The sequence below is a fragment of the Leuresthes tenuis genome, unplaced genomic scaffold (assembly GCF_036924035.1).
Source record: "Leuresthes tenuis unplaced genomic scaffold, fLeuTen1.0.hap1 SCAF_15, whole genome shotgun sequence".
Classification (NCBI taxonomy): domain Eukaryota; kingdom Metazoa; phylum Chordata; class Actinopteri; order Atheriniformes; family Atherinopsidae; genus Leuresthes; species Leuresthes tenuis.
In genome coordinates, this window is record NW_027325369.1 from 1,273,130 (window position 1) to 1,300,526 (window position 27,397).

General features: G+C 46.2%; 2 protein-coding genes across 2 annotated transcripts in view; one reads left to right on the forward strand and one right to left on the reverse strand.

The window, feature by feature from the left end:
• arid4a (AT-rich interactive domain 4A) overlaps positions 1–21,671 on the forward strand; it is a 40,291-nt gene extending 18,620 nt beyond the window's left edge. Inside the window, 15 exon segments of the mRNA XM_072364680.1 lie at positions 2,386–2,480; positions 2,717–2,814; positions 4,730–4,964; positions 5,108–5,391; positions 7,152–7,313; positions 8,695–8,776; positions 10,155–10,359; positions 10,435–10,497; positions 10,583–11,538; positions 11,540–11,655; positions 11,657–12,066; positions 12,147–12,251; positions 12,328–12,480; positions 13,759–13,905; positions 20,334–21,671. Of these exon segments, the coding sequence (XP_072220781.1) occupies positions 2,386–2,480; positions 2,717–2,814; positions 4,730–4,964; positions 5,108–5,391; positions 7,152–7,313; positions 8,695–8,776; positions 10,155–10,359; positions 10,435–10,497; positions 10,583–11,538; positions 11,540–11,655; positions 11,657–12,066; positions 12,147–12,251; positions 12,328–12,480; positions 13,759–13,905; positions 20,334–20,437 (3,215 nt within the window). The 3' untranslated portion in view covers positions 20,438–21,671.
• A 195-nt stretch (positions 21,672–21,866) lies between these two features.
• Positions 21,867–26,718, reverse strand: psma3 (proteasome 20S subunit alpha 3). The gene is made up of 11 exons (XM_072365085.1): positions 26,612–26,718; positions 25,763–25,845; positions 25,560–25,683; positions 24,881–24,982; positions 24,688–24,761; positions 24,501–24,573; positions 24,365–24,430; positions 22,987–23,033; positions 22,830–22,897; positions 22,374–22,438; positions 21,867–22,022 (listed from the first exon to the last, which is right to left on the reverse strand). The coding sequence occupies exons 1-11, from the start codon at positions 26,630–26,632 to the stop codon at positions 21,978–21,980; spliced, it is 768 nt and encodes a 255-aa protein (XP_072221186.1). The 5' UTR covers positions 26,633–26,718; the 3' UTR covers positions 21,867–21,977.
• Positions 26,719–27,397: the final 679 nt, after the last annotated feature.

The following is a 27,397-nucleotide window of genomic DNA, read 5'->3' on the forward strand; positions in this document are numbered from 1 at the left end:
GCATCTCTCCAGTTTTGGCATCCAAACTAGATGCCAAATGCCAAAACTACCTCATGTGGTTCTTTTAGGTGTGGCAGAGCAGTGACTGTATTTTGACTGAGCTCCTAACCCGATCCCTAAGGGTAAGCCCGGACACCCTTTGGAGGAAGCTAATTTCTGCTTCTTATATTCACAATCTCATTCTTATGGTCACTGCACACAGCAACTCACGCCCAACCTGGAGGGAGCACTCCACCCTTTTACATCTGAGGACCATAGCCTCGGACTTGTAGTTGCTAATTGTCATTCATTCTGAGGGTCTTAAGGAATTCAGGGCAGATATTTCCACTACTAGGGCCTTTCTGCCACAGAGTTGTTCTCAACAGCTTCGACGCCTGTGATTTACGAGCCTCTCTTCAAACTTCCTTTGGTTTGGAGAAGGCATAGTAGTCAAGTTCTTCTTTCTGCCACCGGATTATATCCCCACTCAGCAGCAACTCCATCCCCACTATCAAAACAATGTCATTTTCATTTTCCAGAGTCTCACCAGATTCCTCCCACACCCAAGTCATTGCTTCTGCAACTGCCCCAGCTGCATTCTGCTGAGCTTGTCGGTACCTGTCAGCTGCATCCGGACTCCCACATGCTAACCGTGTTCTGTCGGACTCCTCCTTTAACCCCAATGGCAGCTCTGTACAGCCATCTCGGCAATGTTGGCCCACTTGGACTCGATGGCCACCGACTCTTTTGGATTGTGGGAGAAGCTTTCCCGAAGATCTACTTGGCTGAGGCCTCTACCAGATGTTCCCAGCACCGAGCCTGTCTGGGGTCCTCCCCCTGCCAGCTGATCCAGTTCAGCTCGGCTCCTCTCTTCACTCCAGTTTCCAAGACATGTGGTTGATGATGCAATTACAAAATCGACTATCTTTCTGTGACTTGGTATCTTGGAGCCAGGGGTGGTTATAGACACCCTTATGCTCAAAAACATTGTTTAACCTTGTCCAACAAGGTTAAATTCCTCTGTCACAGCCCTCCATGAGCATCGAAGAGTTCCCGGGTGGCTCACTTTCCACTAACCTCTTGGAGGCCTCAGGAAGGCTGGTAAGTTTGAACTGTCACAAGGCACCTGAGCGCAGATAACCGAGTCTTCTCACCGACCCAAATGCACAGGGAAACCACCTACTCAGAGAACTGGAGAACTCCAACATTTGAGTGCTTAAACAGTTGGTCTAATCCCCGCCAACAGTCTCACCCAGGACAACTCCAGACCAGCATAAAGTCCAGCCCCACTCCAGAAGACTGGCTCCAGAAACTCTGCAGTGCATTCAGGTAAGCCTGAACATATCCAGCCAGTGTGCACAAGCCCAGGCTCCTTCCTCACCAGTGAAGTGACATTTCATGTTCTGGGGAACAGAACGATGAGGTCTCCGCCTCTGACTCAGTACAAGAAGACCCTTACAGTGCGTCCTGCAGGTGGTTGGTCCACTGGGAGGTCGTCCCATGTAGCTGGTTCAGGCTGTGCCTTGCTGGACCCAGTGGGGAAATGGTCCGACCATCAGGTGCCCACACCTGGTGGGACCCCTGGCTCCCTAACATAGGCGAGGTAACTGTGTTCCCTGAACTTTCCATCATCATCAGGGTATTTGACTCGCACTTTGTCTTGCCCCTTACCTAGGACCAGTTTGCCTTGTGAGACCCTACCAGGGGCAAACAACATAGCTTTTGGGATCCATCAGGCACTCAAGCCCATGTAAGGTTTCATGGTGGCTTTTGAGGGGTTTTGGTTATTTTAGTTTTTAAATGGGCTTTTATTTAATTTTTTACCCCTTTTTTTTTCACTTTCATCAAGTGAAATTTTCTCCAAATACGACAGTATGTGTTGTTGTTTTAGTGGACTGTAGTTGGATTTAGTCCATCTTATCAGATCATTTGGTCTCAGGTGGAAGAGTGGTCACCCTACTTTTGGAAAATGGCAGAGCAATCCGAACCGTTTCTGGAGCAAGACACTGAACCCCACACTTTGGGTGTTTTCAAATGTTTCTTTTGATGAGATGTGGACAGTGTGTTGGTTATGTCATTAATCTGGTGTTCAGATAGGACAGATTTAGCAGTCTGTTGTTGATTTAGCTTTGAATTGGAGGGAGGATTTTCTTCCTCGAATGCCGTTTTATATGCAGGTTATATGCACAATTGGGAGAATTAAATGTTCAGAGCTGGTCAGAGATGGAAAAACTTAGTAGCACCCCCTCAATCCACATATACACACATATAAGACATTTGTACAGCTTCTGTTACAGTAGTCTCAGTTTTCTTATAGCAGCAGATGAAAGATTGTCACCAATAATTTTTCAGATTGCTTTCAAGTTTGTTTGAGAACTGACCACGATTTTTGGCTCTGTGTCTCAGGGACTCCCATCAACAAGCCTCCAGTTTTGGGTTATAAAGACCTGAACCTCTTCAAGCTTTTCAGGCTGGTCTATCACCTGGGAGGCTGCCACAAGGTGAGAAGGTGTAGCTGCTGGTCGTCTGCAGACATGTCAGTGTGGAGCATCAGATTGATTAGAGTGCCAAGTCGTGTGAGTGATGATGCCGAGGAAGGTTTCACATGCTCGACTCCTGGAATCCTGATGAGCCTCTTGGCTGTCTGAGACTGACAAGCTTCACTGTCCAGCCAGTAGATGGACAAGCCTTTCAGTTGTAAGTGTGTGAACTGACATTGTGCTTTCCTGTGTTTCAGATCGAGTCAGGCACAGTGTGGAAACAGGTCTACATCGATCTGGGGATCCCAGTACTCAACTCTGCTGCATCCTACAATGTCAAGACAGCCTACAGGAAGTAAGAGAACGATGGATGGGCTCAGATAGCTGGTTGCATTTAGGTTCTGTCTCCAAGTCGATGAGATGTTTAGCTCCACGATGAATGAGTGATCTCGGCATGGGCTGCACATGCTTTAAGAACGTATCCAAGTGAGACATCTCACTTGATTTAACGATGACATCTCAGTTTAAAAGAATATCACAATAACACGGTCTGATTGTTTCGCAGCCATTTTGTTTAGATCATTGAGTAAATGCACTTCCTGGTTGACCGTGTGGGCAGCTGTGAACTTTGTACTTACTTTGCCAAATCTAACTGTACCTTTGAACTCACTGGAGTTGCTCAAATAATCTTGTAGCTTCCTGGAAAAAAAAGGTATTAGCCATTTAGGTTCTGGGTCCTTTTGATTGAAATGTGCCTAGTGTTGGGTACCACAGTATCTCAGTAGGCTCATTCCCACTGTAGGAACCTTTTGCAGTTCCTAGAACCTTTTCAGGAATAGGGCCGTTTTTTTCGTGCATTCGGACAAACAGGAACTAGGGACCACGGCCCTCAGTTCCTAGAACCTTTTCAGGAATAGGGCCGTTTTTTTCGTGCATTCGGACATACAGGAACTAGGGACCACGGCCCTCAGTTCCTAGAACCTTTTTAGCTCCTTCAGGGTCTTTTCTGGGCTCCACAGGAACATGACGTAGGTGTTTGGTGGCTGTAGCTCCGCCCCTTGTCTGAAATATTTACTCATGCAACACGGACCCAACCGGCGCCTGTTTAATAAGTTAAACTTCGTCTCCTTTGTCTGCGGCGCTCTGCTCTCCTTCTTTCCTCCATGAAACGAAGAAGTATCGCCCGCTGCTGGATTCTTCGGTGGCCTCCTCGCTCTTCATATTAGCTTCTCGGTTGTGTTGTTTTCTTCTCTCCTTACTTTTCCCGGGTTTTGTTTTGTTGCTGAGTGGCGCTAAAGTAACAGTCTGTCGCAGACGGCTGCGTCACATCAGTCCCTGTCGAGGTCCCCGACTCATGTGGGAATGCAAAATGAAACGGTTCCCCCGGGGAAGGACAGGTCTTAGAACATCTCTGTCCAAATGCGCCTATTGATGGATTATTGTAGAACCTGGATGAATGATTTCTAACAGCTGAAGTGCAACCTTTTCAATATGATCACTGCTTCCAAATGGATAATGAAACTAACGCTGGATTTTGATTTTAAAGGGTTAGGTTTGGGAAGACGACTTGGATTAAAATGTTTTTTCTGCACCTGCTCACTTTTGCATGCTGTTCTTCCAGTGATGTAAGCACGGCTGTAGTTTGTCAGTTATCTGGGAGGGACCGTTGTTCTTCTTTTTCGCTTCTGAACAAATGGACAGATGTCAGCTCAGTGCTCCTGGTGTTTGATGTCTGTCTCTCGGCACAGCATAGAGCGTCACTCACAGTCGCCATTTGAGTCTTTTGATTTAAAATCAGCTGGCATCTTTAGATCCCGCTTAGTTCATTATCACTCTTCATAAATACCAGTCAGCGTTCACACAGCCACCATCTGTGGTTTAAAACAGCGTTTTTAAACTAGACTGGTGACAAAATGAGACAAAGCTGTTGTTTTTGTAAGGTTAAAATGCCACACACTCCACGGGAGTGTAACACGTGGGGCTGGCTGTGGCAGACCAGTCGACCTGTTCTGGGCGAGGACACATTTTCAACCAGCACTGGAGCCGGGGCGAAGAGAGTGCTTCCACGGCTGCTTTGGTCTTTGTATGTTCAGTCCAGAGGACTGTTCTCAGACTCTACATCCTTCACCTTCTGCTACTGTGCTGTTGGTTAATCTGTGATGTCTGGTTTTGGTGAACTGGTTGTAGCTCAGTCATTTTTCACACTGATACTATTGGATGATGGCTTGATATTTCTTCAGTGACCTTTGACCCTTGGTTTGTGTTGTCAGGTATCTCTACGGCTTTGAGGAGTACTGCCGCTCGGCCTCCATTACATTCAGAACCATCCATCACAACAATCCCCATCCTTACGTCCTGCTGGTCAATCAGAAGAAGGCTCGCGCAGAGCTTAAAGAGGCCTCCATGCCACAGGTCAAGGTGGAGCCTGTCGATGACAAAAGGGAGGAGGTCGATACGGAGAGTGAGAGTGAGAAGGAGATGAAGGAGAGACAGTCGTCCCCGAGGGTAAGAAGCACTTTTTCCTGTTGTGGTTCATGCTTGGATCTCTGTAGAAACCAGGATGAACTGATGCAAGACGTTCATTTACTACCAAAATGCATTGAGAATGAGGTCCATAAGAGGAGTCGTTTCTCTTGACTGACTTGTAGGGGAGGAGGAGGTGTGTGGGGAGTCGGATGAAGCTCTCCTCCAGGCCGGAGAATGTAGGCCGAACATCAGCAGCAGGCGGAGACGGAGCAGAGAACAGTGAGGAGCAGCCGAGGGAGGCGAGGAGACGCAGCAACAGAAGAATGGAGGACTCGGACAAGGGCTCTGATGATGAGGAGGAGGAGGAGGACGACGACGACGATGAGGACGACGATGATGATGATGAGGAGGAGGAGGACGAGGAGGAGGGGGAAGAAGGGGAAGATGAGTTGAGAAAAGAGAACCGGTGAGACTTTCCACTTCAAGCTATGTCCACTTAAAGCAGCCTGTTGTTAAGCTGCAGGGGAAACAGCTTCCCTGTGTGTGTGTATTGTTAGAAGTCACCTCTGGTCAGCAGGAGGGGGGGGGGGACCAAGTGTAGATGCATTCTCTGTGAATGAATGGGCTCATGGATCCATTATTAATCACATCCCGTGCACAGCTCAGATAGCCATGATTTGAGTTTCCATTCTTGCACACGGAACAATGAAGTCCAACAAAGATCCGAAGGAGCAAAGTGTCTGCAGGGCCTCGGCATGATTCCAGACTCGGGTGATTCTCTGACCAGTCATTAGTCTGCAGCGGTTACATTGGTTTGAACCCAGGCCTGCAGTGATGAGGACTTTGAGCCTCTGCACATGGAGCTGGGGGGGAAACCGTCGGCATGGTTACCTGCGCCGCTGGTCAGGCTACAGTTGCAGCTCACCTTGGCCAGTTAACTGCTCTTGTTGTGGACTGCAGCCTCTAACGTTCTCTGTAGGAGAACAAAGGTACATGGAAGTACGGGTGAATTCACTGCACAGGTGCTGTCTTTAAGTAACTTGGGTGCTGATTCGATGCCCATCATGTAGGTGTGTTAGTCTGGTTCAAGTTTTCTGTTTTTTGTCTGACTAATTGTAATTTATTTATACAGCCCTTTACAAAAATCCATTTCTGTGTACCAAAGTGCTTTACAGCAGATAATAAATAAAGAAAAGAATAAGTAAAAAACAATAAAATACAGCAAAATTGAATAAGATAATATAAAAGTGTCACCATACTACTGGGTATTAAAAGCCATCTGAAATAAGTATGTTTTTAGTCTAGATTTAAAGAGGTCCAGGTCAGAAATAAGATGGATCTTGGGGGGGGGGAGCTTATTCCAGAGCTGGAAAAGGCTCGGTCACCCCAGGGCTTTTATTTTGACCTGAACACTTCCAGCAAAAGTTGATTTGTTGACCTCAGAGCTCTGCCAGGGTTACAGTTAAAAGCTCAGATAAATACGATGGGGTGAGCCCGTTAAGAGCTTTAAAAACAAACATTAAAAGTTTAAAATCAATTCTTAAAATCAAGGACAGGAAGCCAGTGGAGGGAGTTAAGGACAGGAGTGATGTGCACACGTCTCTTAGTGTTGGTTAAAGACGGGCAGCAGCAGCAGAGTTTTGCACCAGCTGAAGGCGACTGAGAGAAGTCTGGGAGACGCAGACAGGACTGTGCATGCATTTCTTCCATTGTCTTATTAGTCTTTGTTTTTGAATTCAGACCCCACTGCGGTGACTGAATAATCCCCAGAATGCACCTTTGTAGATGACAGGCGTCAGCAGGGGAGCTCAGCTGGTTTTGCTGCACACTTCCCAGTATTCTGAGCTCACAGAGTCAGGACAACAAGGCTTCCATCAGCGTTTTTGTTGCACATTTTAATGTCATTTTAAAAAAGTAGATGGAAACAGCCAAATTTGAAGGTCTTCTGCTCAACTGCGGCGGGTTTTTTGCCTCCTTGAAAAGCTGTCACACATGAGTAAATGGACATGCTGGCATGAAACAGTTGGGAAGAATTCCTGAAGGCCTCTCTTGGTTTTCTCTCTGACGCGCCACTTTTGTTTTGCCCCCCCTTGGCGAGCGCTACTGTTGGCTGCAGCCATGTGGAACGTAGCCCATCGCACCACCTGTTTATTTGAAAAAAGAAAGAAAATGTGCTCATTTTCAACTGAATTTGATGTTCAGAAATAAACTGTTTGTTCTCTCCAGCAGTGAGGATGAGGAGGATGGAGACTCCGTGACGGGGACTAAGGTCAGGGTGAAGTACGGCAGAGGAAAGACGCAGAAGATCTACGAGGCTCACATCAAGAAGACCGACGTGGACAACGGAGAACAGTTCTACCTCGTTCACTACTACGGCTGGAACGTCAGGTCAGTGTCACACATATCATCTGTCCTAAAAAGAGAGATTTCCATCAAGCTGCCGTGACTTTAAGGGTGAAGAATGATATGAAGCCTCCCTGCTGGGTCTCCTCGCTTCAGCAGCATCTGAACAAACCAAATGCATATAACTGAGAGGGGGGGGGGGGGGGGGGGGGGTAATACTTGGATTCCACAACAAGGAAAACCACAGGGCTGCACAGAGTAATAAAAAACCAAGCAGTCTGGTCGGTGTGTCTTCAGTAATGTTGTGTGGTGAAAGTGCTTTGGAGAGAAATGGTGTGTGCAAAGTTAGCCGTTAGCTTAGCTCGCGCACTGGGCTGAACAGCCAATCAGAGTGAGCTCTTTCACCAACAGCTGTGAGGTGGGATTGGCAGAAAAAGCTTGTTGACAGTCTGAAAATGACGACTGTACTGGGTCGTATGTAAGGGCTTTGTGCAGAAGTCTCTTTTCCTAAACTTGATTAAGTGTATTTTACTGTTTGTTTTTCTATTGAATCAGTTATTGATGGATTAATTTGTTTCTTCAGTATTTCACTCATTAGTTTCCATGTTTTCTGTCTCAGTATCGCGCTCCTTTATGTATTTCTGCCTTATTTTGTAAATGTTGGCAGCTTCTCACCAGTATGTTGATCAGTAACGTGCAGAGGAAGCATTTCCCAAAAGTGAACCTGTAATACACTGAGAGAACGCAAACTGTTGCAGTGAACACAGTGACTCATTGGTGTGCTGCAGGGAGAGCTGTTTGCACACTTTGAACAAAGGCCAAACAGCAGCGGGTCGTGCAGCTCAGCTTTTTGTTCCGTCTGCAGCTGCAGGTGGATGTTAAAGCACACATCCATCTCCAGTCTCATCCATTTTCTATACCTGCTTGATCCAATGTGGGGGGGGTGGAGCCTATCCCAGCCGTCATTGGCTGAGACAGCTGGTGATTTGGAGATTAAATGGCAAAATAATCAAATGGAGGTATTAATACAGATGAAGGCATATGTTCCACACATTGATTTTTTTGCTTTATTTTAGTAGCATTTGGCACATCTATTAAAAGATATATTTATTTCTATATATATATGTGTGTGTGTGTGTTGTATGAAGGGCTGGGGTCAGGAAAAATTAGTTTCTTTATTTATTTCCTGGAAAGAAAAAGCTGAGTGGAGTGTTTCTATGGACTCTGTCAAGATTCAAGATATGGAATCTGTTAGGAAGCGATTTGAATGTAGACGAAGAAAGATGAAACATAGATGGTGTTAAATAAACGCAAGAGATTGGAAAAGAAAAATCCGAATGAATGGAAATGAAGCGTGTTTCAAATGTCCCACTTTGTCTCCGGTCGGTGGTGAGCTTTAATGTCAGGACATGCTTCTGATCCACAGGTACGATGAGTGGGTGAAGGCTGACCGCATCATTTGGCCTGCAGAGAGGGGGACAAAGAAGAGGCAGAGGAAGAAGGTAAAGGTGAGAGTCTGGGTTTTGTTACATGTTAGAGGATGAAGAATGGGCAGCAGACAGCAGAGCTGAGTCACTTTCAGTTCAGCTGTGTTCCTGTGGAAAGCATTGATGCTCTGAGGGTGCTTGGTAGGGAAAGTAAAGGAGTTCAGTGCAACTCCAGTGAGATTCTCACCCAGTTCAGCATCAGTCATTGTAGTCGAATACATATGGTGCCACTTCACTGAACCTGGCCTCGCTGAGGAAGTCTTTATTCTGAGTCTGTGGCCAAAAAAACTTCCTTTTAACTAGAAGAAACCTGCTGAACCTGCAGGAAACACGTCCATCTCAGCTGGTCGGGCTGAGAGGACACCAAAGGATGAAGCAACAGAGGAATTCATTTCATGGGAAAACGTACAGATCAGACACTGCAACACCTGCCAGCACAATGGTACAGACACAGAACATTAAGGGTGAAGGTAAGGTGAGGTCATCAGGTATCTCAGCCTGGGAATTAGCTCATATCAGCGATTCTAAAAACTGATCAGCTCAGCTTTAGTGAGAAATGTAGCCACAGCTGTGATCCAGTTTGATCTCTTTTTGAATAAATAACAATGGTGGAATGCACAGTCAGACGTTCAAAGATGAATAAAGAATGTTTTGTTTGACAGATCATCAGAAACAGAAGGGTTTTCAGTACCTTTGCATCTTAGCTAGTTTCACACATGAACTGCAGTCCTGATGTGTTCTGGAGAGGTTCTGGAACGGTGCTGCATTTGCTTTTTCCAATCAACTCCTAAAAAGATCGGTTTCTAGCTGCCATCAGGCGAGGCGCGGGGAACAGGTCATAAAAGGAGTAAAAGGAAGAAAGGTTTTAGCTCAGATGCTGCAGTACAACTGTGCCGGAGGGAAAATCCAATAAACAGGGTGTCCGCCGGTATTAAAACGTCTAAAATCCAATCATTTAAGGCCTTAAAATGTCTAAAATGACCTTTTAAAATTTCATGAAAGGTCTTAAAAATGTATTGCGGTTACTTTTATTTAAAACAAATGCGTAATTTATTATTTTTGAGGACAACAGAACATCAAACCCATCTCCAAAGTTAACAGGAGAACAAATATTGGTTCCCAATAGAGAGGCTTCTGGTGTTTTTAGTCGGGTTAAGCATGTTGAAAGAGCTGTAAAAATCTATCTCCTGAGTTTTGTACTTTTTTTCCAGTATGGCTGTGAAAAGGGTCTTAAATTGTATTCATTATGATCTTAAAGTCTTAAATTTGACTTGTTGAAACCTGCAGAGAGATGCAGAAAGCAGTGTTTCTGTGTCACAGACTTATTCAGCTGCATCGGTGGCTGTGAATTCGCTGAATGACGTTTAAAAACGATGGCGTTTCCTGTTTGTTCTGACAGAACAGAGACAAGGATGAAGCAGAGAGGGATGAAGAGAAGCCTGCATCAATGGCAGCAGTTAAATCGACCGCTTCCAGGCGCGGCCGTCCTCAGATCAGGACCAGCGCCACCGGACGCAGTGTCTCCAAAACCCCCAGCAGTGAGGGACAGTCCAACGGCAAGAGCAGCAGGATGGACGCCATGTCCAGCCTGGCCAACGGAGACGGTAAGAGCTCGCTCAGTCCTGACAAGTAGATTCCCACGGGACCAGACCCTGTATGACACGTCATCCTCTCTACAGACACGCCCCGCAGGAGAACCAGGAGGACATCCGGTATCTACGACTCCGACCGAGCGTCCAACGGTGAGAAAACCCCCCCCCTGACAGATTTCCTGTTGGCGATCTTGTCAGTTGATCAGTATCTAACCTCTGCCTTCCTACACTGCAGAGGATTCTGGGAACTCCTCAGATGACAGCGAGTCAGAGGACAAACCCGACAAAAAGCCGTTGCCATGGCGAGGGAGAACTGACGCTCAACCCTGCAAACACGAGGAAGAGCAGCGGGAGGAGGGGGAGGAGGGGGAGGAGGAGGAGGAGGAGGAAGAGCTGGAGGAGGAGACGAGTGAGAGTTCTGATGTCGCTGCACCTGCCAATGGCAGCAGTGCAGCTCAGCTGCCATCTGCCACCACAGCTCTGTGTCCCAGCATGCTTCAGGAGAAGGCTGAAGACCTGAGCCAATCAGAGGCGGGGGAATCCAAACCGGGGGAGGAGCCTGCAGGCGAAGCCTCGGTGTTGTTAACTCCTCTGGACAAGGAGACAGACATGTGTCCCGTGAGCAGGACGGTGTCACAAGCGCAGGACGCGCTCCGGGAGACGTCTCCCAGCAGGACGCCGCCTCCACCTGAGGCGCAGCAGCCTGCGGCCTTATCGCCCCCCGCCACCGAGGACGGTGACCATCCAACCCCCCTGTCCTCACCCAGGGTCAAAAGTCAAAGGGGCAACCTCAGGGAGCCAGGCTCTGAAAGCTCTCCCACAATTCCCCTCTGCAGCCTCAACCCTCCCCCCAGCCCCCCCCAGACAGAAGGGCCGTCTCCTCCTCACGGCGTCCTCAAGAGACAGGAGGAGCCCATGGTGGTGCTCCGCTGCCTCCCCACACAGCACGCCTCCGCCAAGTCGCCCACCGCCACCTCCGACACCGACTCTGCCACGGAGGAGGAGGGGGGGCCGGAGGAGGAGGGGGGCTCGCCTCAGGAGAGGGGGGGCATGGTGACGAAGCGGAAGGCGGCAGAGCAGAGAACGGCGGAGAAGAAGCTGTGCCCCGACAGGAGGCAGGAAGAGGCGTGCTCCCCTGCTGCCCCCGTGCTGCCTGCAGAGGCGGCCCCCAAAGCCCCGGCCCCCCCCCCTGTGTTCGGACAGGAGGGGTGAGGCAGAGGAGCGGGCCCGTCCTGCTGAGGACGCGGCAGAGGAGCAGGTGACCGGTGGCGCTCAGAAGGAAGCAGAGCGTGCAGGGACCCCCCCCCCTCGCTGCAGAGGCCCCTGGCCCCGCTGAGGAGCTGGAGCCGCAGATCGGCCCCGAGGCGCTGGTCTGCCACGAGGTAGACCTGGACGACCCCGATGAGAAGGAGAAACCCCCCCCCTCGTCGGAGCACCTCCTCCTGATGATGCGGGAGCCGCAGCTCGCTCTGCCCCCTCCGCCCCATGTGGTCCACTCCTCCCCTCCCCCCCACCTGCCCCAGCCTCAGGTTAGGCCCTTCTTGATAGCTGCCACCCCCGCCCCCTGCCCTGAGGAGCTCCACCAGGCCAAGGCCGCCGCTGAGGAGGAGCAGGGCGCCGCCAGGGGGGAGCAGGAGGGAGACTCCAGCCCCGGCTTTGAAGGCAGCGCCTCCTCCTCCTCCACATCGCTGCTGTCTCTGCAGGAGAACAGGGACCGAGGTAAGGACGGTGCTTCAGGAGAGCAGCCCGTTGGGTGGGTGCTTGGGTTGTGTTGTAACGCCTGACCTTTGACCTTTCAGGTCAGAAGAGGGTGAATGACTGTAGCTCCAGCCCCTCCGCCAAGAAACACAAGCGGAACCAGAAACGGCCTCATACTCCTGCCAAGGTGGACAAAAACGGAGCAGGTAAGGTGATGTCACGTGACCTGCGGCGTGCAGAGGAGGCCTGCCACCTCTGACCCTGTCCTCCTGCCCCCCCCAGGTCACAGCAGCGACAGCGAAGACCAGGCTCGTCTCTCGCTGTCCAAATCTCAGAAATCTCGCTGTCCTGGTTTTTCTCCTCCGGCTGCTCACAGTAAGGATAAGCAGGGCTTCCCGTCCCCTCAGCGCTCCTACAAGTGGACCCTGCAGCTCGGTAAGAGACCCTCACAAATACAGCCGAAGCTTCCACTTTTATTTCACTGGAGGACTTCAGATTACTCATAGGAAGGCTGCTGAGGCAGTCAGTGGGGGTCTGCACATGTTCTGTACCTAACTAGTTCCTTTTTTCTTTAATCTTATTATTACTAATCATCATATGTTCCTGTTTTTGTCTCTTGGACGTTCAGTTAATCTGTAACTTTGTGTTTTGCTGCTGCCTAAAACAGGTCTCTCTTGCAAATGAGACCCTGGTCTAAATACAGGTTAATTTTTAAAAAATACAGCCGTGTTGTCATAGCGACGCCTGGAATTACGAGTCATTTCTGAGCAACCTGCTGGGGTGAGACTGGGTGAGCATGGAGGATGCTTCCTGCATCATCTCTGAGCCCCTGAATCTGGTTTAATGCTGTGAAAAGGAACCCCAGACGCTGTTTTCACTGCTGGTCATGGCTGTTTCCTCGGGGCACGAATCAGACAGGAAGCCCATCTTTCTGCTGTTTTTCACGGGACGCTGCAGGACTTCAGGCCGTCAGTCATTCCAGAGGAAAGCACCAACCTGTTGCTGCTGGTCGCCTCTCCTTAGGCGTGCCGTAGCTCCGCCCCGTTAGCAGTCAGGACTGGTTGGTGCGGGTTCCTCCAGGTGGTTAATGTAGAGCCTTTGTGAGGCACTTCCAAAGCAGAAATCCTTCGTCATGGTGATGGCTTCTTCTAGCTCTTATCACACGCTCTGTTTCTGATCTGTGGCGTTGAAGCTGCTTGGACACAGAACTTATCGTGACCTTAGTTCAACTAAATCTGTGTGATTCAAGGTCGTTATTAGAAGCAAAAAGATGGTCATGATGGGCCTGTGTTTGTCTCCATGTGTGCATGTCAGAGTGAAGGCTTCTCCCTCCTTATTTCCCTGAATGAGGCGCTTTACAGGAAGGTCTCCCCCCACAGCGAACCTGGTGTTTCACTGGGTTAAGAACCCGCCATCAGAGCACCTCAGAGGTGTGACACGAGATGCCTGATGAACAGAACTGCAGGCTGTAAGCTCGGGTGCGTTCCACCTGTGCATGTTGGTTAGAAACCGAAGCAGAACCTCCTCTGAGTGGGACGCAGCCCACGTTAATTCACCTGCCCTGAAGAAGAAGTTTCCCTTTATGAACCTCATTCAAAGAGGAGCCTAAGACCATCCAAGTGTTTGTTAAACTTCAGTTGGTCTTCGTGTCCATCAGAGCAGAAAGCTGTTTAAACTTGAGCAGGACAGAAATAACCCGAGTCTCTTCCTCAGATGAGTTGGACGGCATGTCGAGCACAGAGAGGATCTCCTTCCTGCAGGAGAAGCTGCAGGAGATCAGGAAGTACTACATGAGCCTGAAGTCGGAGGTGGCCTCCATCGACAGACGCAGGAAGAGACTAAAAAAGAAGGAGCGAGAAGGTGGGAGCAGCAGAGCATGCTGGGAAACGTTTCATATGTGTAACTGCTGCAGTACTATTGCACCAATTACTCACTGTGGGCTGGCTTTTTGATATACTTTCTGATTTCAGCTGTGCAAGTCTGTGTTACCCTTCATTTCTTTCTATAGATCCAGGAAGCAGCTGCAGAGATTCACTGAAACGTGTTCAAACATGAACAAAAACCCAGAATCTGAGGCAGAAACAGAGTTTTTTATCAGTTCTCAGCAGCTTTAAAGTGAATCTCTGGTCTGAGCTCCTTTATTCTCCAACTCAGCAGGAGAATAGGAGCCTTTTTTCTGCCTGAATGCTTCATAGGTCAGAGTTCAGTGGCTGAACAAAGAAAAAACACTGAAAGAGCTTCAGGAAGCTGCAGAACTGTTGATCAGGACACTTTAAATGTTTCAGAAAGCTGCAGAACTGTTGATCAGGACACTTTAAAGGTTTCAGAAAGCTGCAGAACTGTTGATCAGGACACTTTAAAGGTTTCAGAAAGCTGCAGAACTATTGATCAGGACACTTTAAAGGTTTCAGAAAGCTGCAGAACTGTTGATCAGGACACTTTAAAGGCTTCAGAAAGCTGCAGAACTGTTGATCAGGACACTTTAAAGGTTTCAGAAAGCTGCAGAACTATTGATCAGGACACTTTAAAGGTTTCAGAAAGCTGCAGAACTGTTGATCAGGACACTTTAAAGGCTTCAGAAAGCTGCAGAACTGTTGATCAGGACACTTTAAAGGTTTCAGAAAGCTGCAGAACTATTGATCAGGACACTTTAAAGGTTTCAGAAAGCTGCAGAACTGTTGATCAGGACACTTTAAAGGTTACAGAAAGCTGCAGAACTGTTGATCAGGACACTTTAAAGGTTTCAGAAAGCTGCAGAACTGTTGATCAGGACACTTTAAAGGTTACAGAAAGCTGCAGAACTGTTGATCAGGACACTTTAAAGGTTTCAGAAAGCTGCAGAACTGTTGATCAGGACACTTTAAAGGTTTCAGAAAGCTGCAGAACTATTGATCAGGACACTTTAAAGGTTTCAGAAAGCTGCAGAACTGTTGATCAGGACACTTTAAAGGTTTCAGAAAGCTGCAGAACTATTGATCAGGACACTTTAAAGGTTACAGAAAGCTGCAGAACTATTGATCAGGACACTTTAAAGGTTACAGAAAGCTGTAGAACTGTTGATCAGGACACTTTAAAGGTTTCAGAAAGCTGCAGAACTGTTGATCAGGACACTTTAAAGGCTTCAGGAAGCTGCAGAACTGTTGATCAGGACAGTTTAAATGTTTCAGAAAGCTGCAGAACTGTTGATCAGGACACTTTAAAGGTTTCAGAAAGCTGCAGAACTGTTGATCAGGACACTTTAAAGGCTTCAGAAAGCTGCAGAACTATTGATCAGGACACTTTAAAGGTTTCAGAAAGCTGCAGAACTGTTGATCAGGACACTTTAAAGGCTTCAGAAAGCTGCAGAACTGTTGATCAGGACACTTTAAAGGTTTCAGAAAGCTGCAGAACTATTGATCAGGACACTTTAAAGGTTTCAGAAAGCTGCAGAACTGTTGATCAGGACACTTTAAAGGCTTCAGAAAGCTGCAGAACTGTTGATCAGGACACTTTAAAGGTTTCAGAAAGCTGCAGAACTATTGATCAGGACACTTTAAAGGTTTCAGAAAGCTGCAGAACTGTTGATCAGGACACTTTAAAGGTTACAGAAAGCTGCAGAACTGTTGATCAGGACACTTTAAAGGTTTCAGAAAGCTGCAGAACTGTTGATCAGGACACTTTAAAGGTTACAGAAAGCTGCAGAACTATTGATCAGGACACTTTAAAGGTTTCAGAAAGCTGCAGAACTGTTGATCAGGACACTTTAAAGGTTTCAGAAAGCTGCAGAACTGTTGATCAGGACACTTTAAAGGCTTCAGAAAGCTGCAGAACTGTTGATCAGGACACTTTAAAGGCTTCAGAAATCTGCAGAACTGTTGATCAGGACACTTTAAAGGTTTCAGAAAGCTGCAGAACTATTGATCAGGACACTTTAAAGGTTTCAGAAAGCTGCAGAACTGTTGATCAGGACACTTTAAAGGTTACAGAAAGCTGCAGAACTGTTGATCAGGACACTTTAAAGGTTTCAGAAAGCTGCAGAACTGTTGATCAGGACACTTTAAAGGTTACAGAAAGCTGCAGAACTATTGATCAGGACACTTTAAAGGTTTCAGAAAGCTGCAGAACTGTTGATCAGGACACTTTAAAGGTTTCAGAAAGCTGCAGAACTGTTGATCAGGACACTTTAAAGGCTTCAGAAAGCTGCAGAACTGTTGATCAGGACACTTTAAAGGTTACAGAAAGCTGCAGAACTGTTGATCAGGACACTTTAAAGGTTTCAGAAAGCTGCAGAACTGTTGATCAGGACACTTTAAAGGTTACAGAAAGCTGCAGAACTATTGATCAGGACACTTTAAAGGTTTCAGAAAGCTGCAGAACTGTTGATCAGGACACTTTAAAGGTTTCAGAAAGCTGCAGAACTGTTGATCAGGACACTTTAAAGGCTTCAGAAAGCTGCAGAACTGTTGATCAGGACACTTTAAAGGCTTCAGAAAGCTGCAGAACTGTTGATCAGGACACTTTAAAGGTTTCAGAAAGCTGCAGAACTATTGATCAGGACACTTTAAAGGTTTCAGAAAGCTGCAGAACTGTTGATCAGGACACTTTAAAGGTTACAGAAAGCTGCAGAACTGTTGATCAGGACACTTTAAAGGTTTCAGAAAGCTGCAGAACTGTTGATCAGGACACTTTAAAGGTTACAGAAAGCTGCAGAACTATTGATCAGGACACTTTAAAGGTTTCAGAAAGCTGCAGAACTGTTGATCAGGACACTTTAAAGGTTTCAGAAAGCTGCAGAACTGTTGATCAGGACACTTTAAAGGCTTCAGAAAGCTGCAGAACTGTTGATCAGGACACTTTAAAGGTTTCAGAAAGCTGCAGAACTGTTGATCAGGACACTTTAAAGGTTTCAGAAAGCTGCAGAACTATTGATCAGGACACTTTAAAGGTTTCAAAAAGCTGCAGAACTGTTGATCAGGACACTTTAAAGGTTTCAGAAAGCTGCAGAACTATTGATCAGGACACTTTAAAGGTTTCAGAAAGCTGCAGAACTGTTGATCAGGACACTTTAAAGGTTTCAGAAAGCTGCAGAACTGTTGATCAGGACACTTTAAAGGTTTCAGAAAGCTGCAGAACTGTTGATCAGGACACTTTAAAGGTTACAGAAAGCTGCAGAACTATTGATCAGGACACTTTAAAGGTTTCAGAAAGCTGCAGAACTGTTGATCAGGACACTTTAAAGGTTTCAGAAAGCTGCAGAACTGTTGATCAGGACACTTTAAAGGCTTCAGAAAGCTGCAGAACTGTTGATCAGGACACTTTAAAGGTTTCAGAAAGCTGCAGAACTGTTGATCAGGACACTTTAAAGGTTACAGAAAGCTGCAGAACTGTTGATCAGGACACTTTAAAGGTTACAGAAAGCTGCAGAACTGTTGATCAGGACACTTTAAAGGTTACAGAAAGCTGCAGAACTGTTGATCAGGACACTTTAAAGGCTTCAGAAAGCTGCAGAACTGTTGATCAGGACACTTTAAAGGTTTCAGAAAGCTGCAGAACTGTTGATCAGGACACTTTAAAGGCTTCAGAAAGCTGCAGAACTGTTGATCAGGACACTTTAAAGGTTACAGAAAGCTGCAGAACTATTGATCAGGACACTTTAAAGGTTTCAGAAAGCTGCAGAACTATTGATCAGGACACTTTAAAGGTTACAGAAAGCTGCAGAACTGTTGATCAGGACACTTTAAAGGTTTCAGAAAGCTGCAGAACTGTTGATCAGGACACTTTAAAGGTTACAGAAAGCTGCAGAACTATTGATCAGGACACTTTAAAGGTTACAGAAAGCTGCAGAACTGTTGATCAGGACACTTTAAAGGTTTCAGAAAGCTGCAGAACTGTTGATCAGGACACTTTAAAGGTTTCAGAAAGCTGCAGAACTGTTGATCAGGACACTTTAAAGGTTACAGAAAGCTGCAGAACTATTGATCAGGACACTTTAAAGGTTACAGAAAGCTGCAGAACTGTTGATCAGGACACTTTAAAGGCTTCAGAAAGCTGCAGAACTATTGATCAGGACACTTTAAAGGTTACAGAAAGCTGCAGAACTGTTGATCAGGACACTTTAAAGGTTTCAGAAAGCTGCAGAACTGTTGATCAGGACACTTAAAAGGTTTCAGAAAGCTGCAGAACTGTTGATCAGGACACTTTAAAGGTTTCAGAAAGCTGCAGAACTGTTGATCAGGACACTTTAAAGGTTACAGAAAGCTGCAGAACTGTTGATCAGGACACTTTAAAGGTTTCAGAAAGCTGCAGAACTATTGATCAGGACACTTTGAAGGTTTCAGAAAGCTGCAGAACTATTGATCAGGACACTTTAAAGGTTTCAGAAAGCTGCAGAACTATTGATCAGGACACTTTAAAGGTTTCAGAAAGCTGCAGAACTGTTGATCAGGACACTTAAAAGGTTTCAGAAAGCTGCAGAACTATTGATCAGGACACTTTAAAGGTTTCAGAAAGCTGCAGAACTGTTGATCAGGACACTTTAAAGGTTTCAGAAAGCTGCAGAACTATTGATCAGGACACTTTAAAGGTTTCAGAAAGCTGCAGAACTATTGATCAGGACACTTTAAAGGTTTCAGAAAGCTGCAGAACTATTGATCAGGACACTTTAAAGGTTTCAGAAAGCTGCAGAACTATTGATCAGGACACTTTAAAGGCTTCAGAAAGCTGCAGAACTGTTGATCAGGACACTTTAAAGGTTTCAGAAAGCTGCAGAACTATTGATCAGGACACTTTAAAGGTTTCAGAAAGCTGCAGAACTATTGATCAGGACACTTTAAAGGTTTCAGAAAGCTGCAGAACTATTGATCAGGACACTTTAAAGGTTTCAGAAAGCTGCAGAACTATTGATCAGGACACTTTAAAGGTTACAGAAAGCTGCAGAACTATTGATCAGGACACTTTAAAGCTTCAGAAAGCTGCAGAACTGTTGATCAGGACACTTTAAAGGTTTCAGAAAGCTGCAGAACTATTGATCAGGACACTTTAAAGGTTTCAGAAAGCTGCAGAACTGTTGATCAGGACACTTTAAAGGTTTCAGAAAGCTGCAGAACTGTTGATCAGGACACTTTAAAGGTTACAGAAAGCTGCAGAACTGTTGATCAGGACACTTTAAAGGTTTCAGAAAGCTGCAGAACTGTTGATCAGGACACTTTAAAGGTTACAGAAAGCTGCAGAACTATTGATCAGGACACTTTAAAGGTTTCAGAAAGCTGCAGAACTATTGATCAGGACACTTTAAAGGTTACAGAAAGCTGCAGAACTGTTGATCAGGACACTTTAAAGGTTTCAGAAAGCTGCAGAACTGTTGATCAGGACACTTTAAAGGTTACAGAAAGCTGCAGAACTGTTGATCAGGACACTTTAAAGGTTTCAGAAAGCTGCAGAACTATTGATCAGGACACTTTGAAGGTTTCAGAAAGCTGCAGAACTATTGATCAGGACACTTTAAAGGTTTCAGAAAGCTGCAGAACTATTGATCAGGACACTTTAAAGGTTTCAGAAAGCTGCAGAACTATTGATCAGGACACTTTAAAGGTTTCAGAAAGCTGCAGAACTATTGATCAGGACACTTTAAAGGTTACAGAAAGCTGCAGAACTATTGATCAGGACACTTTAAAGGTTTCAGAAAGCTGCAGAACTATTGATCAGGACACTTTAAAGGTTTCAGAAAGCTGCAGAACTGTTGATCAGGACACTTTAAAGGTTACAGAAAGCTGCAGAACTATTGATCAGGACACTTTAAAGGTTTCAGAAAGCTGCAGAACTGTTGATCAGGACACTTTAAAGGTCTCAGAAAGCTGCAGAACTGTTGATCAGGACACTTTAAAGGTTTCAGAAAGCTGCAGAACTATTGATCAGGACACTTTAAAGGTTTCAGAAAGCTGCAGAACTGTTGATCAGGACACTTTAAAGGTCTCAGAAAGCTGCAGAACTGTTGATCAGGACACTTTAAAGGTTTCAGAAAGCTGCAGAACTGTTGATCAGGACACTTTAAAGGTTTCAGAAAGCTGCAGAACTGTTGATCAGGACACTTTAAAGGTTTCAGAAAGCTGCAGAACTGTTGATCAGGACACTTTAAAGGTTTCAGAAAGCTGCAGAACTGTTGATCAGGACACTTTAAAGGTTTCAGGAAAGTCTGAGATAAAGGGCCCTGGGTCAGGGGGATAAATGTATGCTGGATGAGCTTTTTCTCGGCTAAATGAAGCTCGGTGCTGCAGGTTCTGTAACTTCTTGTCCGCTTGTTTCCTCCTCAGTGTCCAACACGACGGCGTCGACCTCGTCGGGCTCCTCAGATACAGGTATGAGTCCCTCCTCGGCCTCGCCCACTCAGAACACTGTGGCCGTGGAGTGCAGGTGATGACACGCCCACAGGGGTCCCCACAGCCACGCCCCCTCTGACCACAGATTCCACCCACTCTGTCAGCTCTGATGGTACGATGGGGAAAGTTAAGCTGGGACTGACGCTGTGGCTGCTGGGAAACCCGCCACTCCTCCACACGTGGCTGCACAAGCCCCTCCCCCACTCCTACCTGTGGACTTACTTCCTGTTTGAGGAGACTAATTTGATTAAAATCTGTTGGCCGTCTGTTGAGCTGGTGCAGAGCCCTTCTGTTTTTCTCCCCCCCCCACCCAGCGGTTTTATTTGAGAAGGAAGAGAGCGAGTCCCCACCTCCTGATGTTTTTGGTCGTTATTTTATATGAAATCAAAGATTTTATTTTAGTAAAAACTCCCAGAAGTCTGAGACGTCGCAGCGAGGACGAGAATGAAATATTTGTACTTGAACTTTTTATTTTGAACAAAAGCAAAGCTTCTGTAGGATTTTGTGAACAGAACTCTTTCTCTACCTGTTTCTTTTCTTTTTCCATGTGGAACATCGAGTGCCAACGCAGTAAATTGAGTGAAATCGGTCCAACTGTTCGCCATCGCATCTTAAATTTTGACGCAGTTTTAATGTGTTCATTTTGGTTTGTCCTGTTGAAATGATTTCGCTGTGATTCTTTTGGAAAGTCACGGAGTCCAATAAAACTCGAGTGTAATGTTTGTCACTGATTTGAATCCATTTTCACACAAATGTGACCCGTAAAAGTTCAGATTTAATTAAAGCAACAAAGGTTTTGATTTGAAACATCACAGCTGCTGCTGTTTTCATCCTAAACGCATTTCTACTGTTAAACAGTAACTGGGAGTGAAAGATGGATCCGCCTCACGCAGCTCTGTGCCGCCTCATCGCCTTTCCTGCTGCTTTCTTCTTCTGTGGTTTCCTTTCAGTTGTTTTCAGCTCCTCGACATGTTTGTTTTGTACATAAAAAGCTAAGAAAAGAATAAAAACCAAACCTGTATTTGAGAACTACATTTTACACGCCCACAAAGAAAGATTTCTAATATTTTCTAAGAGAAGACTGTTTGTACTGTAGTATTATGAACTCTTTGGTTGTCTGTTTTTCCCTTCTGTGGTGTTTTGCTGGCGGTGGTTCGAGAGTGAAAACTGTAAACTACAGAAACACACACACTTCCTCCTTAGAACAGAAGCCATGCTGGAAGTGTGTGCACAACAAGCAGCTCTCTGTTTCTAATAAAGTTTTTAACCATGTTTCCACTGTCTTCTTTCACTCCTGCAGCGATGGCGGCTTCAGGTAGCCCCCGGCTGCACTTTAGGACAAAGTCTGGCTTCTGATCTTCACTAAGCAGAATGTTTTTACTAGTTTCTGCAAAAAAAAAGAAAAAAATCTGCAGAAACGAGGAAATAAATCAGACTGTCCGGAAAAAGAAAAAAAAAAAACTCAACTTTTCTTAGACTTTTATTTTCAAAGTTGAAAATCAAACCAAAAGCAGAACAAGCGACTTGACAGTCAGTGAACAATACAAAAAGAATCAGGAGTCTGAGCCACAGTGGAGTTTACATGTTGTCCTCATCGGAGTCGTCTTCCTCCTCCAGAGAATCCTGAAACAGAAACAGTATCAGCTGACAGCAGCACCCCCTGCAGGCGCACACAGGAACTACACAAAGCTGCTTCTCAACCACAGGAACCAGAGTCCTTTCCCTTTAGAGGGTATTGAACTCTAACTGGCTGGAAGCCATCTTTGTGCCTTCAGGTGACATTGTTGTGATCTGGCGCCAAATAAAACTGAAGAGAATCACCTTCAAAGTCAGACCAACGTTCAAACATGTTCATTTTAACTGGTCACTTTTTTCTACTTAACCAGAAAAGACCGGAATCATCCCGGTGATGAGGTTCAGGTGCTTCTTAATGTCATAACTCAGAACTCGCAGAGTGTGTGTGTTTCAGCTCACCTTAGCATACTTCTCCGCTTCCTCTCGGATTTCTTTGGGAACAAACTCATGTCGTCCATTTGTGACTGAAGCAGAGGAAACAAGAAGCAGATGTGTCACCATGGAAACCACAGAAGCTTTTCAGGGTCAGCACTTTGATGGGAACCTGTTCAACTTCTCGCCAGCTCCTGGCAGACTTTGCATTGCAGAGCGAAGCATCGGTACATGGACTCCATTCATTTCTGTCCCAACATCAAACTGAACACTGGATGTGAAACCGTGTCGGGGGGGAATGCAGCTCAGGCTGAATTCTGACTGCTAAAGAATCCTAAAAGGTCCTTGATTGAAGCACAAAGACCTTCAAAGGATCCCTGACATCAGAGCAGGAAGGAGCCATAAAGGACGTCTTCTGGACTCTGAGAAGCACCTGCCTGCGGGTGCAGATCTTTGAGCAGCTACAAAGAAAAGAGCTCTTACCCTCTCCGACCCAGCTGAGCTCCAACTCAAACGCTTTGTCCTTCACCTCGTCGTGAACGATGTAGATTCTGAAAAATTAAAGAACAAAGTTGGCTTTCTGCAGCCTGCAGGTTCACAGTTTTACTCCCAAACAGCTGATGAAATGAGGCCTACTCACATTTTGGCTACTTCTTTAACCAGCTCTCTGCACGTCATCTCCTTCATCTGCCATCACACACACACACACAGAGTTACATCACAGAGAAACAAGCGCTTCAACATGAAAACAAGTCAAACACACTGATCACTGGTCCTGTGTGACCAGATTTCTCCTTTAATGCACATAGTAGCGAGTACACACTCCCTTTGATCGAGTACCTGAATGCATCGCAGCTGGACCAACACTGAAAATGCATCAGAACCAGTCCTCTACCTGCACTTTGAGAGTATTTATAGTGATTTAAACTGAAGAAATGCCACACAGTGGAACTGGTGTCACCCAACAGGCTGAATCCCTTTCAGAGAGCTGCACTTCTTAACCTACTGGGCTTCACTGAAACTGAGCAGCAGAGGCACAGCTGGGGGCAGTTTGCTCATGATGGACAGCAGGTCAACCCTGCACACACTGAGCAGGTAGCATGCTAACACCTCACAGGACTCCAACACAACCACACCTGCTGGCAGGAATATCACACCATGTGATCTTTTGAGCCAATCAGCCCAACTTTCACGTTCTTCCAGTGCTGGTGACATGGTAGGAATATTTTGGTGCCAGGGACTGTCCTCGGGCCGCGCCTGTGGTGCACCTTTGAGTATAAACTACAGCTTTTAAAGCCGGGAAGCAGACACCCTTTCCACTTTTAAGATTAGGCTTAAAACTTTCCTTTTTGATAAAGCTTATAGTTAGGGACGGATCAGGTAATCCTCAGGTGTTATGGTGTTTTTCCCCCCTCTTTTCTGTCTTTTCTGTCTTCTCAAACCCCAGCTGGTCGAGGCGGATGGCCACCCTTCCTGGTTCTGGTTCTGGTTCTGCCAGAGGTTTCTTCCTGGTTCTGGTTCTGCCAGAGGTTTCTTCCTGGTTCTGGTTCTGCCAGAGGTTTCTTCCTGGTTCTGGTTCTGCCAGAGGTTTCTTCCTGGTTCTGGTTCTGCCAGAGGTTTCTTCCTGGTTCTGGTTCTGCCAGAGGTTTCTTCCTGGTTCTGGTTCTGCCAGAGGTTTCTTCCTGGTTCTGCCAGAGGTTTCTTCCTGGTTCTGGTTCTGCCAGAGGTTTCTTCCTGTTAAAAGGGAGTCGTTCCTTTCCACAGTCCCTCAGGCTCAGGACGGGAGATTGGACTGAAGACAAGTTTCGGTCCAATCTGTTGGTTTCCTTAGCTCGGATATTATTTTTGAATTGGCTCCATATGAATTAATTGGATTATGATTACAATGAATTGAATTCCAGTTGGCTTGAATTGGACTTTATTATTTAAGTGCCTTGAGATGACAATTGTTGTAATCTGGCGCTTTATAAATAAAGTTGAATTGAATTGAATTAAAGCTTGACGCGGGCGGAGCTCACCTGGAGTTTCTCGATCTCCGTCTTGGCAGCTTGTTTAGCTTTTCCAATGGCACAGCCCCAGTAGCCCTAAACACACAGACTGGTTAGTCCCGGCTTAGTCGTGGTCTTTACTCACTGTGGACCGACTCAGACTCACGTAGGAGATGCCGGACGGATCGACCATGTAGAGCTGAGAACCGTCATCCTTGTCGTATGAACCCAGGATGAAGCTGAGAGAAGAACACAGAAGGACAGATTCAGCTTCAGCCCTGATCTTTGACCCCTCCAGGTCTTCCTTTATGTTGGACCTCACTGAACGGGAGCCATGAAGGCTGGAGACTCACCTGCACCCGAACGGCCGGACGGCGCTGTACAGCGTGTAGGCGTGGACGTACATGGCCACTCTGTCCGACAGGTGCTGCAACAACAGCAGGCACAGGAGCTTAGCATCCCGCCGTACTCAGTAAATTACGTTGGGTTTTGTTACAGGAAAGCAGCACCCCAGTAATCAGAAAAAACATGCAGGGGGTCAGGTACCTTCAGGGGAATGTCGTGGCCATAGTTGGACCTGAAGTTGGAGGCTTCTTCTCTGGAAACTTCAGCAAGTGAGCGAGCATCAGCCAGTAGACCAGCCACTGCCTAGAGAGGGGGGGGGGGGGCAATCAAAAATAAAGCACCGACTGAGTACAAAGGCAAAGTTAGACAGAAACAGACCGATAACACGACACCCCCCCACTTCAATAACACAGGAACAAGCATCAGGTGGAACGATTCATTTTAGCCACATTTATCAAAGCAGGAACCACATTTCAGCCCCGAGGATAAAGGATCCTCAGCATAGATGGAAAGTGTGGCGAATATCTTAGGAATGAAGTTTTGTTGGCTCAGGTTCAGCTGGTGCAGCTTTCCTGGACCCCATCAGCTTCTACCTCCAACAGGACGAGGTGTTTGAATGGAAAAGGGTTCAGTGAGATAACTGCGCTGTTCCTGCAGCAGCAGGTGCCTCCAGGGTTCCCATCAGGTGCAAACACTCACTACCAAATCAAATCTCCTCCAGAGGTACAGCCCACCAAAGACTGGTGGAGCGCTGCCTGAAACGGCTGAAACATCCACGACTAAACTGGGATGCATGTGGAGCTGAGAGTTTGAGGCTTTATTTACAGATTATTTATGCTGATGCGTCCGTCTGTGAAGGCTGGAGTAACGTGCGCTTTACCATGCCAACGTGTCGGTCGATGTTGAAGATGCGCTTATTGGAGCCGTCCTCGTACAGTTTGGACAGGACGAGCTTCTCCACCCCAAACACAACACCGTCCTTACAGCGGATCCCGATGGCTGTGCTGCACACACAAACACACCTTCAGTGCACGTCCTTCAGCTCCAGCTCACAGAATTAATCAGTAACACACCGGGACTCACCTGCTGTTCTCCACAGCCTTCATGGCATACTCCACCTGAAACACACGGCCATCAGGAGAGAAGGTGGAGGCCGACAGGTCGTACTGCGGGACACACACAGCTTCACATCAGTCACAGTGGCAGATCATCACCCAGGTAAGCACTTTTCAGAAAGTAAATCATGCTGGAGAGAGATGAGCCAGCGCTGGGTGTGAAAGAGCCAGAGGAACACAGGCGGAAGTACGTAGAAGGATGCTTCCGCCACACTCACCTGCACCTCAGCGGGCTTTCTCACACCTCACTCAGAAATAAAACATTTATTGCATTGTACCCTTTATTTTAAGGAAGTCATTTCTCCGCTTTAAAGGCTTTTAAAGCTTTCTGAATGTAAAATAAATGTAAAATAAATGTAAAATTAGGCCAGCTACATGCTGGGACTTCTGCTCTTTATGGTGCGATGCTTGGTTAGCATGTTAGCATGTTTGGTTACTAGGATTTAAAAACAGTTTGACAGAAGCCGGAGCTAACTGTTAGCAACGAGTTGACCAAGTGTGGGGTGAAAACTAGCTGAATTAAAGTGCTGAATTAAAGTGATGCACATGTTAGCAACACAGCAGCGAAGCTTGTCGTTTTAGATCACATAAAAAGGATGAAAATAAACCAAACTGACTTCTACTTTCACTTTAGCTTGTGCTAGCAAGGCCGCTCTGTGACTCAGCAGGCTAACACTTAGCTACACGTTGCTCCGCAGGAAAAGCTTTTCCTTAAAAACAGGAACACTTTCTTTGAAGCGGAATTAAACACCAAGAAGAAAAGCTCAGTCTGTACCCATCGAAAAGCCTGGGTTTAGACAAACATGGTGATACTCACCCCGGTCCCAATAGAGCTCATTTTCACACAGACTATGAATGCTGAGCAACTTTCAAGCTGTTCTTCCGGAAACACACAATTATTTCCGGTTATTAACTTCACAATAAAAGCCTCAGCGAGATCTAGATAATACAAAATAAAAACAATATTTCCATCTCAGAGCAACCTTCAAGAGTGATAGAAGCGGGATGAAGAATCTATTACAGTACTTACACCTTCTAAAATGCTATAGTCAGCGATCCATTGCAATATGCTCTTAATAGTACAATTATACAATAAAACCCAAAATAAAAAGATTGCATTTTTAATGTTAGATTTGATCAATACACTTTTGAATTTAAGTGTTTTGAACTCTTGTGAGTTGCATATTTCGACACATTTACTGAGGTGTACTTTTGCTTTTGATTGGTACGTTCTTAGTGAAGCTTAAATGGGAATTTTCCTCCATGTTCCTCATTACTTGGGCGAAAACAGAGTGGTAAATAATCGTAGAATAACATGTCTATGATGTGGACTGCATTGATGGTTCCTGGAGAAGTGGGTTTACCCAAAAACAGGTACCCTCCTCACCAGAGGATTTTAAGAATGGTCCCACTATTTCAGAAGTAATTTTCTGTTTACACACAATCATTTTGAGCTGGTTTGAGAGGGTTCCAGGTTCAACTCCAGCTGGTTCTGTCTGTGTGGAGTTTGCATGGGTTCTCGCCGGGTTCTCCAGCTTCCTCCCATCGCCCAAAAACATGCCTGTTAGTCTCTGTGTGGCCCATAGCTCTTTATGGCCAACAT

Excerpts from the sequence above, each read along its gene's own strand:
- psma3 (XM_072365085.1), bottom strand. The coding sequence starts at position 26,632 with ATGAGCTCTATTGGGACCGGG. Across the intron at positions 24,574-24,687 it reads GTCCGGCCGTTCGGGTGCAG|CTTCATCCTGGGTTCATACG; the intron begins GTGAGTCTCCAG and ends TTCTTCTCTCAG. Across the intron at positions 22,439-22,829 it reads GCTCAGCTGGGTCGGAGAGG|TCACAAATGGACGACATGAG; the intron begins GTAAGAGCTCTT and ends CCTCTGCTTCAG.